At 42.0% G+C, this 15065-nt stretch overlaps 1 protein-coding gene across 1 annotated transcript in view; it reads left to right on the top strand.

Annotated features, from left to right (window-relative positions):
- shtn2 (shootin 2) overlaps positions 1 to 15065 on the top strand; it is a 109350-nt gene that overhangs the window by 32935 nt on the left and 61350 nt on the right. Inside the window, exon 8 of the mRNA XM_028801444.2 lies at positions 12592 to 12686. Within this exon, the coding sequence (XP_028657277.2) occupies positions 12592 to 12686 (95 nt within the window). The remainder of the gene's footprint in view (positions 1 to 12591; positions 12687 to 15065) is intronic.

Here is a 15065-nt window from a genome sequence, read left to right as displayed (position 1 = left end):
TATGTTCCATATAGCCCTCTTTTTTGTTGGGTCAGTTGCAGGGAATGTCATATCCCTAGAACCTGTGTCTGACTAACAAGATATTGACGAAGGTCAAATATTTGATGAAGACACTGTGTCTGATTATTCATCAGGAGGAGAGGTACATTTTCCAAATAATGTTTGATCAAACTCCACTGTGATCAGTCCCATGTGCCCCAATCACATTTGGAAATCCTGGGTAATGAGAATGTTAGGCTGATTGTGAGATTCTTCATGGAACTGTGGGTGTTTGAGCCTGTGTATTACCTACAAGCAATGGCATGAAACGCCTCTTTTATTGTCTGCACACGCAGGTGTCCAGGAAACACTATGAAAACTTGAAGGAAATATTTCAGAGCCAAACAGACTTTACGAATTGCTTGGCAAACTGCACTTTAAGTTAGATTTTCCGCATTGCCTACAGTATATAAAAAAGTGCCGCTTGTACAAAACCTCAAAGCAATGCATACTGTCTGTGTGGTTGTGAGAGCCCGACTTCGCCGAGTTTGACTTCGAATATAAGGTCCTAATAAATCTTTGAGGTACAATATTCCCCCTCAGCTAAAGCGGTATCTTTCGAAAAGAATTTCCTCCGGGAGCAATAAAGGATCTTGCCGATCACGCCAAACCCTCTCTATATGAAATTCTCTGCGTATAATTTGCGCACCAATATCAATTGGTCGCTTATTCATGAATGGCGAAGCCATGACTGGATGACTTCCACGCACGGACACTGATTACGTGTGTGAGCTAATCCTTGTTTACGTAGAACAAACCTGCTCGGAGCAGGTTTGAGGATTAGGATGTGTTGCTATGACAACACTTCCAGCAAGAGTTTCGAAAAACCGACAGATCCAGGATCAGGCCAAATCGTCAACAATTACATCCGGCTAAACGACTAATCCATGTACGAAAAATACCCCCCTGGGCCTCTTTACTGACTCCTGCTTATTCTCCCTTCATTTTATTGATTTTCATCATCTAGTAAGCCATAACACCAGTGATGACCCATTGGCCTGACCACAAGTGGTTTGGAGTAAATTTTCTATAAAAATGTGTTAAAGTGTGGAAAGCTAAAAACAAACAAAATCAATCTACTGACTAAACGCTGCATCTTAAAATCCTTTTCATCTTAACATCATTAGAGTGACATAAGGATAGAGGAATTCATTGACTTTATTAGGCTGAATGGCCTTTTCTTTTTAAAATTTAAGGTGGGAATACTGTATAAAGAGGCAGCCGTTCACCCCATCATTACCACCGATGAGTGGTCTGACGAATAACAATGAAGAAAGGTTTATTAATTGCATTTACAGCATTAAAATAACATTCTTTTTTTGGCTTCATGAAGCCAAGATTTTTTTTTTGTGATTTCAGATAGCTTGTTATAGACTTGTTACTATATCTGTCAGGCTTCAGCCTGAATTTTCCGAAAGGTTCATATCTCCGGGTGTTAATTTATTTAAGTTGGCAGCTGACATAAAGTGTAAGTCAGTGGCCACGTTATTTAATGTGCCATCTCCTACCTGGTCTCTGTTGTCGGCAAAGAAGAGAATTGAGATCATTTGTTTTCTGTAGGCCGCTAACAGCTTGCAGGAAGATCCATAGGTCATCCACACATTTAGGCTAATTGCTGCAAAAGAAGTGTGAGGGGAAAATAATTTAGCTGCAGGCTACCACAAAATTGGAGCACTTTATGAAATTCACCTAGGCAAAAAAAAAAAAGAAGCTGCAACATTCAAATATTTTAAATGTGATGTCAAGAACAGCAGCTTCCTTTCACATTCAAGGGTGTTATGATGGGAAAATGAAGCAAAGAAAAAATCTTAAAGCATTGAGAATATTTAAAACCAGCTGGAGTCACATTCCTCTGTACCACAATTCAAATGTCAAGTTCAATTTTTAAATGTTTTTATTATTACAGTGAGAAATGTTCCTTGAAGACTGAATCTAAATTGTCTCATATAAGCAATAGCATTAATACGCATTTAATATGTGGATTGCATCCGGATTACATTTACAGCCGGCAATGAAATACAACTCCATTGTCTGCCTCATGTCCAGACAGAGATGTGCTGTTACCTACAATGCACAAAATTCAAATCAACTTATGTAGTAGTAAGAGCAGCAGTACTATAGGTAGGAGTATTAGTAGTACAGCCGTGAGCAGAGAGTACAGTGAAAGTCTCAGTTGTATGTATGACCAACATGCGATATACTGCGATTCTTACGGACGGACAGACATGAAAGGTACTATAGATAGATAGATATATACTATATAGGAAAGATATTTTTTTATTTGCAAAATAACCTTTATTGTGAACAAAGTAAAGAGAAAAATATCAACATAATATGCAGTCAAATGACAAAAAGCCAAATTTAAGAACAAAATAGCCATACATCAGACCCCCACTACTCCCCCTTTACACTCCTCCTACTGCACACATTAATAAGAACATGTTGTTGATGCCCACCACTACTTTCTTATCATCCCCAGTTGAGCACCAGTTCACCCCCCTCCACAGCACACAGTACCTGTCCTGTTCCCCACATGTCGCTGAACATTTCTAAATTGTTCTTTAGCTTGTGGTACATAAATTTGAGTTTCAGTCGACTTTTAATGAAAACTTTGAAGAGCAGCAGAGCGTCGGTGGTCCCCATGAGATTTTTTTCTTTATTTCTCCTCTTTTTTTAAGATTGCCAACTTGGCCTGTCCTAAGAGGAAATTCCCAATAACACAATTATTCCTATTTTGTTTTTTGATTATATTTAATTCCAAAGATAAAGCAAACTTTTGAGAACTCAATCTCAAAACCACTAAGAAGAAACTCTAAGGACATGAACAACGGCCTCGGCATTTCACAGTGAATAAAGAGGTGAAAGATGGTTTCTCTTGTGTAACAGAACGGGCACTGGTCAGTCTCTGAAGCTTTAATAGTATTAAGAAATGAGTTTGTGGCTAAGGCCGAGTGTGTTATCCTCCACTGCAGATCCCCAAGTCTTTTCTGCAATGGGAGTTTATAGAAAGCCCTCCAAGATGGTGTGATGTTCTCAGAGACCTGCAGTTCTTTCCTCCACAGTGTATCTGGCAACTCTTTCAACTGATCATAAAATGTCACTTTGACACACAATTTATTCAGCTCTTTTTTTATCAAATAGTTCAAAATCTTTCTCAACCAGAGTACCAAACTTCAGAAGGTCTCCAAGCCTGTCAGTGTGGTCAGTGACATTTGGCCTCACGATAACGGCGGGCGATGCCATCTCTGCCTCTGGTGTCCCCTCACCTGTTAAGTACTCGGCACAGAGAGAACTTGCTCCTGACCTCTGCAGTGCTGTTTTTACCTGACTGATAAAAAGTTCAGCCAGACATATTGATCTGATCTCCAGGACCGCCGCTAGGTGGGCAGGGGTTTGCCAGCACCTCATGTTTGTATCAATTAAGTACCTTATTTTCAATATTCTTTTACTTAAAAGAATTGATACAAAAGATCTGGAAAGCAATAACGGACAGTCTAAAAGAGGATTCCAGACTATAGGTTCCTCCACGAACCAAAAAATGCTCTCCAGATTTAGTCTGGTTTTCCTGAGTTTTCTACGCCAGACCTGAAGTGCGGACTGATAAAACTCACGCAGGTCAGATGTAACAAAGTTGGCAGAGTGTAAGAAGAAAAAATGTTCAGCAAGATTTAAACCCCTTACCTCACGAAATAAGGCAAAGGCCAGCTGTCTCCACGGCAGATGCTCGGGGCCGTGTAAGAGCCGATATAACACCTGCAACCTAAAGGCCTTCATCCTGCTCAACAAGTCAATGAGTCCCTGACCGCTTTCTTCTACAGGCAGATACAGGACACTTCGCCTTACCCAATGTAGCCCATCCCAAAAGAAATGTAAAATAATGCCCTGGATGGTTCTGATGACAGATATTGGAGGGTCAACACATTGCATCTTATGCCAGAACATGGAGGCTATCAAGTTATTTATAATTAAAACCCTGCCTCGACAGGAGATCTCTTTTTGGAGGTATTTCCATTTGTTCAGTCTGGCTTGAACGTTTTCCACCCAGTCTGCCCAGTTTTCTTTAGCTATGCCACCCCATCCTAAGAACACCACCAGGTATCTGAACACTCTCCTGTTCCACGTAAGGCCACCAGGCAGACCCAGTGGCTCCCCATCCATCCAGTTGCCAATTAAAGAAGCATTATCCCAATTAATTTTTGCAGATGACAGTTTCTCAAAGTCATCCAGGCAACGTTTCGGCGCCTTGATGTCTCCAGGATGACAGATAAACACTGTCAAGTCATCCGCATATGCGACCACCTTGAGTTGTAAATTCGGGCACTGAGGGATGTTCAGACCTTGAAGGTGAATTCGAAGCTGTTGCAGTAGCGGCTCAATGGAGAGCGAGAAGAGCATACTGGACAGAGAGCAGCCCTGACGAATCTCTCTGGTAACCTTGATGGGGGCTGTTAATGTTCCATTAATTTTCACGACACTAAACACGTTGCTATATAAGAGTTCAATGTGCCGAATGAATGAATGTCCAAAGTCAAAGGCCTTCAGCATTGCTAAAAGATAATTGTAGTCCACTCTGTCAAAAGAATTCTCCTGATCTAGCGATAAAAAACCTGCGTCAAACCCAAAGAGTCTGGCAGCATCAATCACATCCCGAACTAAGAAGATGTTATCAAGAATGCATCGATTGGGGATACAGTATGTCTGCTCCAGGTTCACAATACTCACCATGACTCTTCCTAACCGGTTAGCCAGGGCCTTGGAGAAGATTTTATAATCAGCACATAGCAGGTTCACTGGACGCCAGTTCTTTAGTTCCATGAGGTCTCCTTTCTTTGGGATTAGTGTGATTACCGCTCTGCGACAAGAGAGGGGCAATTCACCCACTCGCAGACTTTCATGGAAAACCTCTGCCAGATCAGCGCCAAGATGAGACCAAAAGGTTTTAAAAAACTCAACCGGCAACCCGTCAATTCCTGGGGATTTTCCAAAGTTCAGCCCAATCAAAGCTGTGGTCAAGTCATCCAAAGAGATTGTTGTTTCCAAGATGTCCATCTCCCCGTCCGGAACCCGAGTCCTGGAGAAAACATGACGACTCCAAAGATACCTCTGCAATGTCCACAGAAAACAGTCGTTGGTAAAACTGGTGTGCCCAGGCTCAAAGGGCTTCAGGCTCCAGCAGGTCTTGACCTTTGTCATTCTTTAAACAATTAATGGCTTTACTTTGGCCAATTGTTTTTTCTAGTCTAAAAAAAATTGCGTGGGAGCGTTCGTCTGAGTGAGCGACTGCATTCTCGAGCGGACGAGTGCACCGTTGACTCTCTTGTCCATTAGGTCCATCAACAATTGTTTTTTAGTACTAAGGGACTCAAAAGTGCTGCTGTCAAAGTTTGTACATAAATCCGAATGAAGTTCTTCAATTTCCTTCTCCAGGTCAGAAATGGCCGCATGCACAGTCCTGGTGGTCTGCTCTGTGTATTGTTGGCACAATAAGCGTATCTCAGTTTTAGAGCAATCCCCCCATTGCCTCAGTGAAGAGAAGTTCTTCTTTTTGCATCTCCTTTAATCCAAGAAGTATTTGAAACATTTGATGAAGTGGGAGTCTTTCAATAGATTGCTATTAAAGTGCCAGTAGGAACTGACAGAATGTGAAGACAGAAAAGAGATTTGAAGGAAAACAAGAGAGTGATCAGATAATCCAGTTGGAAGAATGGAGCAGTTAGCAATGAGATTTCTAAGATGTTTTCAGATGAGGAATCTGTCAAGGCTAGACATAGAAAGAAGTCGAGCTGTGCCCTTCACCCATGTAAACTGAAGGACCCCCGGATGAATTGCTCTCCAAACATCAATAAAATTATTGTTGGTGACCACAGACACCAGTGCTTGGACGGTCCCCAGGTGCAGTTCGGTCCATTCCTGTCTAGCTGTGCATTCTCTGTGCAATTAAGTCACCCCCCCACAAACACCAGCTCATCATCGTTACATGACCCCCACACTGAGACTGGAGCCATGACTTAGATATGCCATCCCCTATGCCATTCAGACTGATTAGCAGCGTCAGTGTGTGTTTCATGAAGGAAGGCCACGTTAATCTTTTTTTGAGCCAAGTGCTCATATAGCGCCGTTCTTTTCACCAAATCTCTGCAGCCGTTCACATTTAAAGAGGACAGGGAATAGACAGGCATTGTACAAGAAAACAGGGTAGCGGTCAACAACACCAATTTAACCAAAAAAAACGGGAAATCGCATTAAATACGCCATCATGATTGCGCTTCTAATGAGCGTTTCACTTTGCTGATGATGTTCTTTAATCGCACTCTCTCTTTGGAGGCCATTCGCACTTGCTTCGTCGAGCTCAGAAATAAATGAAGATCAGGAAAGTGTTCAACAATTCTGACCAAGAGCTTCCCTTCTAAAAACTCTAGAAACTGCAAAATGCTTTCTGTGCTGTAGCCCTCGCGTAAGCTCGAGTGAGATGACAGATCCACCATCGACGGGTCAGATTCATTGCAGTCCTGCTCTTCTTCCTCTCTCACTGTACTTTCAGTGCCATCGGTCTGCTGAAGACCACTAGCGGCGGCCTCCACACTTTCAGTTGTTGTGCTCTTCTTGGCACATCCACCACTGGTTGATTGCTCTTTTCTTTTCCTGGTTACCTTCTTCAATGAGCATGTCTCCATCGGAGCCCGTTTCTTGTGTTATTTCATCATTCAACGACTGCAAAGCCAGCGCGCTCTCATCCGCCTCCCCTGGAGAAGACGCGGCGCCTGGGCTCGTCTCTGGGGCGACAGCACTCTCGGTGGGTGTCTTTTGGAGATGCGCAGTAAAGTCATCTTTATAACATTCGACCCCTGGTACCACTTTAGACACCTCCTCCTCCTCCTCTTCATGGCCGACGTCAGTCTTCTTTTTGCCATTAATGTCACACATCTGCCCGGCATTTGCCGCTGCCCCCGTAACTATTTCAGCCCCCTGGTTCTTGTCCATCGCAGGCTTTCCGCTGGACACTGCCGTCTCCCCTGCTTCATGTCCCGGCTCTACTGTGATACTGTCAACTACCGTTATTTCATCCTGATCTTCAGCCGCTTGATCCGAATCGTAACTCAGATCTTCTATTTCTGAATCACTAAGCAAAGAATCATTTTCTTCCTCGTCCGATGCCCTATTACGGAGCTCTATGTGCTCACCAGACGGTCCCGGCATATCCGAGTTGTCCGTCATCTCACTTCTCTTACACTGATTCGCTTTGTGCCCTGGCTGACCACACTTAAAGCATTTCATTAATTCTGTAGAGATATAGTATATACTCGTAACCGTCTACTTTAAATTTCAAAGCCACATCAAGCTCCTCGAGCGAATTATTTAATAGCAGGTACACCTGTCTCCTGAAAGACACGACACGCTTTAAATCCGGAGAACGGCAGCCAAGCGGTATCATTACTAAGTCTGATAGGACTTCAGCATATCTATGAAGTTCATTTAATAAAACTTCATTTTTTCAAAAGAGATGGAACATTTGAAATTATGACTCTTTTAGCAGGATCGTCGATAAAGGCAGCACCGGGACTAGCGAGCCATTTATCACCAGCCATTCCTGCACCAGGTTATGCCCCATAGCTTCATCGTTCAAAAAAGGCCACAACCGTTTTGTTCATGCGAGAGGCAGACTTTACATTCTTACAGCCCACTCTTTTCGCCACCTCAGCTACACAGAGACGATCGGGTCCACAACCACCTTAATTCCGGTTTTTTTTCTGAAAAAATGTTCAAAACTTCGCGGGTTAAGCCCTGCAGGCTTTGCTTGGGACTCGGCCATGGCGGCGGTTTCGCTAATGCAGCCGCGTCCAACTATTGCAACAAAAGCTGACAATAAACAATCGACTTTTAAATAAATGGTGGAACAGTAAAAACACCTTTCTACATTAAACTGTTAGGGAAAAAGAAGGAAAAAGAAAACGAGAAAATACTCACGAACGAAGCCGACCCGCAACCAACAACCACGCCCACACCAGAGTAATCGACTGACAGAAATTCCATAGATAGAAAGGTTCTACAGTATATAAGATAGATAGAAAAGGCACTCTATGTTTCCTCCGGGTGCTCCGGTTTCCTCCCACAGTCCAAAGACATGCATGTTAGGTGCATTGGCGATTCAAAATTGTCCCGGGTGTGTGCGCGTGCCCTGCGGTGGGCTGGTGGTCTGCCCAGGGTTTGTTTCCTGCTTTGCGCCCTGTGTTCGCTGGGATTGGCTCCAGCGGACCGCTGTGACCCTGTAGTTAGGATATAGCCGGTTGGATAATGGGTGGGTGGATGGGCACTATATTATAGATAGATAGATTGATAGATTCCGTTTATGTGGCTGTTGTACACAGTTAGAAGGAGCATCTGCAGTTATTACTCGTGTTAAGTGTTGTCACGATCCATTTCTGATGACTTTTGAATGTGATCTTAGTGATCTGATTACAACCTTCTCATGTTTAAGCATGGGTTCCTTCCCTAGCTTATGTTTAAATTTCTTTTCTGTCTTCTTTTTTCATTTTTGTCAATTATTGCTACCGTTTCTGTAAATATTGTTATTTATTTTTTACAAGTAAGCCCGCGATTCGCTAGCGAATCGGAAATCCAAGAATGGCAATCAGTTTCTGTTCCGTCCGATATCTGGATGGATGACATATCATGGAGGGTGGGTGCGTCTGGGTGGGAAGCCGCTGGGTTAGAGTCTGTGACCGTTATGTGATCTATATCAGGGGTAGGCAACGTCGGTCCTGGAGTGCCACAGTATGTGCAGGTTTTTGTTCCAACCCAGTTCCTTAACGAGAACTCAATTATTGCTGATGAAGCACATATTGCTTAAGTGACATTTTAATGCTTCATTTTAGTGGTCTCGCTTGTTAAGGTTCTCCAACCTTAATTGCTTATTTCAATCTTAAACTGCTGCATTCAGTGTTTTAATTGCTCCTTATTAGCAATAAGATGTAAAAGACAAAGCAGCCAGCAGTTCTCCAGCTAGTCTTTTTCCAATTACATCTGTGTGTGTTCGGTTTGATTTAATAAAACACTTAATAGAAAAATGTGACAGACTGAAAATGATCTGTTTTAGGCTTTAAATCATTTGGATGATATCCTTGGAAAGGAAAAAAATCTACGATATAAAAGCCTTACATTGCACAGACTAACAAGCCATAACATTAAATAAGGTCTGAGATTGGCAATGATTGGTTTCTAATTAAGCAATTGGGTTGAATGAAAACCTGTAGCCACTGCGGCTCACCAGGACCGACATTGCCTACCCCTGTTTTACATCTTATTGCTAATAAGGAGCAATTAAAACACTGAATGCAGCAGTTTAAGATTGAAATAAGCAATTAAGGTTGGAGAACCTTAACAAGCGAGACCACTAAAATGAAGCATTAAAATGTCACTTAAGCAATATGTGCTTCATCAGCAATAATTGAGTTCTCGTTAAGGAACTGGGTTGGAACAAAAACCTGCACATACTGTGGCACTCCAGGACCGACGTTGCCTACCCCTGATCTATATCACTGGCACAGTGGATTAGAGCAAGTGTAGCTCACAGGTTGTGTTGTTTGGGTGCCACGTACTGACTCTGGGAAGCTGCTGCGTTTTGGGAAGCCGCTGCGTTTGACTCTGGACTCTGGGGCGGGCGACAAACTGAATGACCGTTATGTGATCTACATTACTGGCCAGGGCCGCTGCTGGCCAAATGGGTGCCCTAAGCAGAAATTTACTTTTGTGCCCCCCCCCCCCCCCCCCAAATATTAGTTAGGCAGCCGTAACAGAGGTGAGGGCGCGCGCGTCATCACGTGTGCTTAGCCTACTCTGCGTTCACCGTAAAATGCAATATATACGTTTATATTTTTGTTTATTTGTATATGTACATTATTAATATTAATTTATTATTATAATATATAAAAACGATTTTTTTTGAGCAGCTGGTATGGCACAGTGGATTAGAGCAAGTCTATTTTACAGGTGGCTGACTCGTTGCAGTGCGGCAGTGCGCTTGCGCTTCGATGCGCCCTGCGCCCTGCGTCCATAACCTTCGGTTAGTAATATGGATTACTGTATTTGTCTAACTATGCATGCCCTGTCTGCCCTCTTGGAAGATCTAATTAGACCAGCAAGAGAAGTATTAGAAGGGAACTCAATTTGATCTGTTATAACGGATCAAAAGTTGACATTGAATGGCAAAATGACATTGAAGAGATACAAACAGAAAACCGACCAAGACGTTGTGCTCAGAACAGGTTCTGAAAGATTAGCGAGGTTCATCGTGCCATTGGTGATAATATGGAGTGTAAATTAGCCAGCTGTTAGTGATTAGTGGAATAGGAAAGTTTTGATTAGAATTTCACAAAACTAACCCTAAAATTAATTTCACTGGCAATTTTTCAATTGTGAAATTGTAAAACTCACTAGAGATTTTTTGAGGTTTTAAAAGTTTTCTTTTGTGTTTTTGATGGAAAAGAAGGAATACTGCTTCCTAAAGACACGCTCACACTGACATGTTCACATGTGTTTTTTGCAGATATTCAAATCATGCAATCTGTCGCACATCAGTAAAATAAATTCAATTTCTGACCCTCGCTTGCATCATTGCAGAGGAAAGCAGTGTGTTTATTAAATATTTGACATGCTGCATATTTTTCAAACAAAGACACTAAAATGCCCCATTGTGCATATTACCTGGTTTTCTCCACAGTAAAATTCATAACAAACAAAGTTGCCGCTGAACACCCATCCAAACGCCTTCATGTTACCAAGCGGATGAAATGCACACTCCTAGTGATTTTTTTTTCCCACTAGAATTTTTCATTTAAATACTATATGGCAAGAAGACAAATGTGGAATTAATTCATGTAGACTCATCCTGACAGAAACTAAACACCTTTCTTCTTGTGTGAATAGCATGAATTTCACTACAAGAAGAAGGCAATTTATTTTGTAAAGTGAAACACAGACTGTCACTCTGAATTGAGCTTTACACAAATTGTTTCACTCATCACTAATAATGGCATAATGAGACTTGCTTACCAGTTTTATGGACTAAACCCCTTGAAATGCAGAGAGCTTGCATTTGAAATTAGCAAACAGGAATGGCAGCTCTGTTCTGAAAAATTGATCTGAACAAGAACAAAACAAAAAAGGTAGATCTTTTTTAAACAATAGATGACATAATTACAGACCAAAGCATCCTTACATGCAAAATCTTATTTAGAGATTTAACTTGCTTTGTCCACACTAGGCTGTGACTGGTTTGATCACACACACTGACACACAGACACACACCCACTGAGACACACACACACACACACACACACCATGACATAGACACATGCACACACACACGCGCAAACACACACACGTCCAATGTTGAAAATAAGAACCAAAGTTTCACTAGCTTTATCTTGATGCCCAGACACAAGTATAACATCTGTTACATTATTAAAATAAACCATATTATATTGATCCAGAAAATGGTATACATTTATTTAGTTCTTAATTTAGGAATTTAACTGTGGCACTATTTGCCCAGACAGGGCTCAATTTGCCCCATCCCCATGCTCAAGTTACCCTTATACTGACACAAACCGTGCCATAGGGTCAACTTCGTTTGAAGGGCTATATACGAGTATACTTCTAAATAAAATAGTATTAATTAAATCAGATGTTTTAATTTCCACAGATGTACAGCAACCTGAAATTTAAATAACAACTGTTATTTGAAATGCTGTAAGTTTGCCTTTGAGTCATGAAATGTTTAAAAGTGTCTCATTAGCCCCATTCTCCCTTAATAGAATTTAAAACTGTGAGTGATACACAAAAAATGAAATGAAAGCCAAAGAATAAGCCAGCTGACAGTAAGCTGTTGCTAGTTATCCATTGTGGAAAAACTTCAGAAATTTAAAATATTAAAGGTGAATAATTCAATTGTTAAAGTAAATGGCAATGAAGTGGACAAAAATGTAACAAAGTACTGTATATTTTTTGTTTACAAATTTTTAAAAACAGTGTCATTGATAAAAGTGCAGTTTGTCGAGTAAACATTACAAGTAGTGGAGTAAATGTAGTGTGTTGCTACCTCACGCTGGGTGGTAAGACTAACCCAGCAAACTTCTCATCTAATGTCTTGGCCGCTCTATCATGCTCCTTTACCCTTCCGAATGAAGTACAATACTCCTCTCACAGTCACAACAAGCTGATCTCCAGTGAAGCCATATTTAACACTACCCTTGAAGTTTTACCAACTCTGTCAAATCAAATATGGCATTGTTAAAGCAAAAACAGAAAACAAAACAAGTGGGGCTCTTACAAGCTGATGACTCCACAACACCAGGTTGCAGTCTTCTGATTTGGACACTTCTGAAATTTGCTTGTTGATCTCATACTAAATCGACAGACTCTGACAGAGGACATTTGATAAGCCAGGCAAATCTTTCACTATCTATTTATTGATCTCCTTGTTCTGGTTTGTCCTATGCTACCTCAGATGTAATATTATCAGTACAGTGACCATCTGCTTCTTCTCTTTTGCAGTATCTGAGATGGTATCATTAGAGTATTCAGAAGTATCTGAGAAACTTGAGCTGGAGCGTAGCCTACGTCAGGAAGCTGAGGCCTTCGCTCATAAGGTGAGTGCTAAAATGAAACTAAACAACTCAGATATCCTCTTGAGAAATACTGATTAGTGGACGCTAAATGAAAGTTGAACATATCACTTGGTTTTTTGAATTTTTAACAAAGGGCCTGCCACTTGCTGGCTGAGATTATAAGGAATGTAGCGGTCTCATGGATCCATTGGGGTCTCTGTATGTCATCAGAGGCCATCCTCAAGCCTATAGAACCAGCTGGGATGAATTAATTTGCAAATGACATTTTGTAAGCTACAGAATAGGACCTTAGCTAATAGGTAGGAGGGTGAAGCAAACTTTGAATGTAATTAGACTTCCAAACTAATAATTTTTGGACAATCACTCATTAGACTCAAACATCTTACATTGATGGAACTTAGCACTCTGGTTAGAATGCTGAAAATTAAAGTAGGAGAGGATTTATTTTTTAATGAAATGGATCCCATCAATCACATTACTGAATCTGAGAACAAACACAACATTATGAAAGTGCTGTCTTATTTACTTACACTTCAATTTCACAGAGGTAGAAACAGCTCATAGTTAGAAGATGAGATGGACAGAAAGAGAAACAGGAGCATTTCCACACACCTTCCGGTGCAGCCTGGACACATCATCAGTGATGTTACCTGGGGTCATCAGTTGTTTCAGGTCTTTTGAACATCATACACCCTCACCCAGATGACGCAACCGGAGTTGATACGATATGATGCATGGACATGGTACATGGTTAGTGCTGCCTCCACAAGCTTGTGTAGAATTGACCCATACAGATTTGTGAGGTCCAGCCACAAAACAGCCAGGTTTCCTCTGCCTTCCCTTGCTTCTTGAATCAGCACTGCCCAGCACTGCCGGGGCACTACTCTTCTGCGCTGATGTATCTATAGGAGAATTCATTAGGAGGAACTCTGTCACGTGTCGTGAAGCAATCCTGAAGAAAATCTTGCTTTTTACTCTGAGGAGTGTGATCATCCTGAAATGCTCCATTTCCACTGAATTCTCCTCCTTTGATGTCCAGACACCCTCAGCAAACCTCCCCCTCTCCTCCAAACTGTCTTGATAATTCTCCACAGTGGTAGCCTGAGCCTGAGACATATCTTGTAGATGATGTATGGTGCTCCACTAGGACCTGGCGCTGAGCTTGTTCTAGTAGATCTCTCTACCTCCTTCACCTCCTTTAAGGCTGGTTCCTTATTATTGAATTTGTGGATTGGTTGAGGTGGGGATATTAGTTCTCTGCAGTGACCCAGCTCCTTTTCTCTCTTACTGTCGCTGAGCTTGTCCACCTCCTGTTTAGAGCATGCTAGGTGGCCTCTTCATTTGCTACAAAGGCAGTGCACTTGTGAGCCCTCTCCTTACCTCTTCTCCTGTGCCACTCAGCTCCCCTGAGGGTAATGAGCCTTTTCCTCACAATCTTTCTGAGGTCTACTAATGCGGCCTTATCCTCCTCCCTTGCCTCCTAATACTGCTGCTTAAGTGATCTCACCTCTTGTCTCAACTGGGTGATTCTTGCCTCCCACCGGTTAGGCCCACCTTGATTCTTGGCTGGCCGCTGTTCTGTCAATCCAAACATCTCAGGGGCTATGCTGACAATAATAAAAACACTCACACCTGGGCAGTTTACAGATGTCAATGACACAGTCAATGTATCACAACTAAGGTTCTCCATTGAAGCACCAATGTAAGTTTTTGTCTGTCAGCACATATATGGAGCATTCAGAGACACCAGTTACCAATTGTTCCATAAATGACACGGTCTATTGCTTGCATGGATTTTCATTTGCAAAATGCTTAGTTTTATTGCTCAGTGCCACAAGACATAGCTGTATGTGTTGCTAAACGTTATATAAATGAAGCCCAATTTAGACCCATAAATCAGTTCTTTGCCCTGTTCTTAGTAATATATAATCCAGCCATCAATTATCCAACCCGCTATATCCTAACACAGGTTCACGGGGGTCTGCTGGAGCCAATCCCAGCCAACACAGGGCGCAAGGCAGGAACAAACCCTGGGCAGGGTGCCAGCCCACCGCAGGGCACACCCACCCATACACTAGGGACAATGTAGGATCACCAATGCACCTAACCTGCATGTCTTTGGACCATGGGAGGAAACCCACACAGACACGGGGAGAACATGCAAACTCCATGCAGGGAGGACTCGGGAAGCGAACCCAGGTCTACTTACTATGAGGCAGCAGCGCTACCATTGCGCCACCGTGCCACCCGGTAATATATAAAGTTTATTAAAATGACTGTTATTTAATAATTGGTGTTATAAATAAATTGTATTGGGTTCAAGTGATTTACTGCTCTGGAGAGCTGTGTACTGTTTATGACATGGCCAAAGTCTATGTGGGTTTGGATCATATTCTCCAG

Source organism: Erpetoichthys calabaricus, chromosome 5, assembly GCF_900747795.2.
Source record: "Erpetoichthys calabaricus chromosome 5, fErpCal1.3, whole genome shotgun sequence".
Classification (NCBI taxonomy): Eukaryota; Metazoa; Chordata; class Cladistia; order Polypteriformes; family Polypteridae; genus Erpetoichthys; species Erpetoichthys calabaricus.
This window is presented reverse-complemented; position numbering and strand designations above follow the sequence as displayed.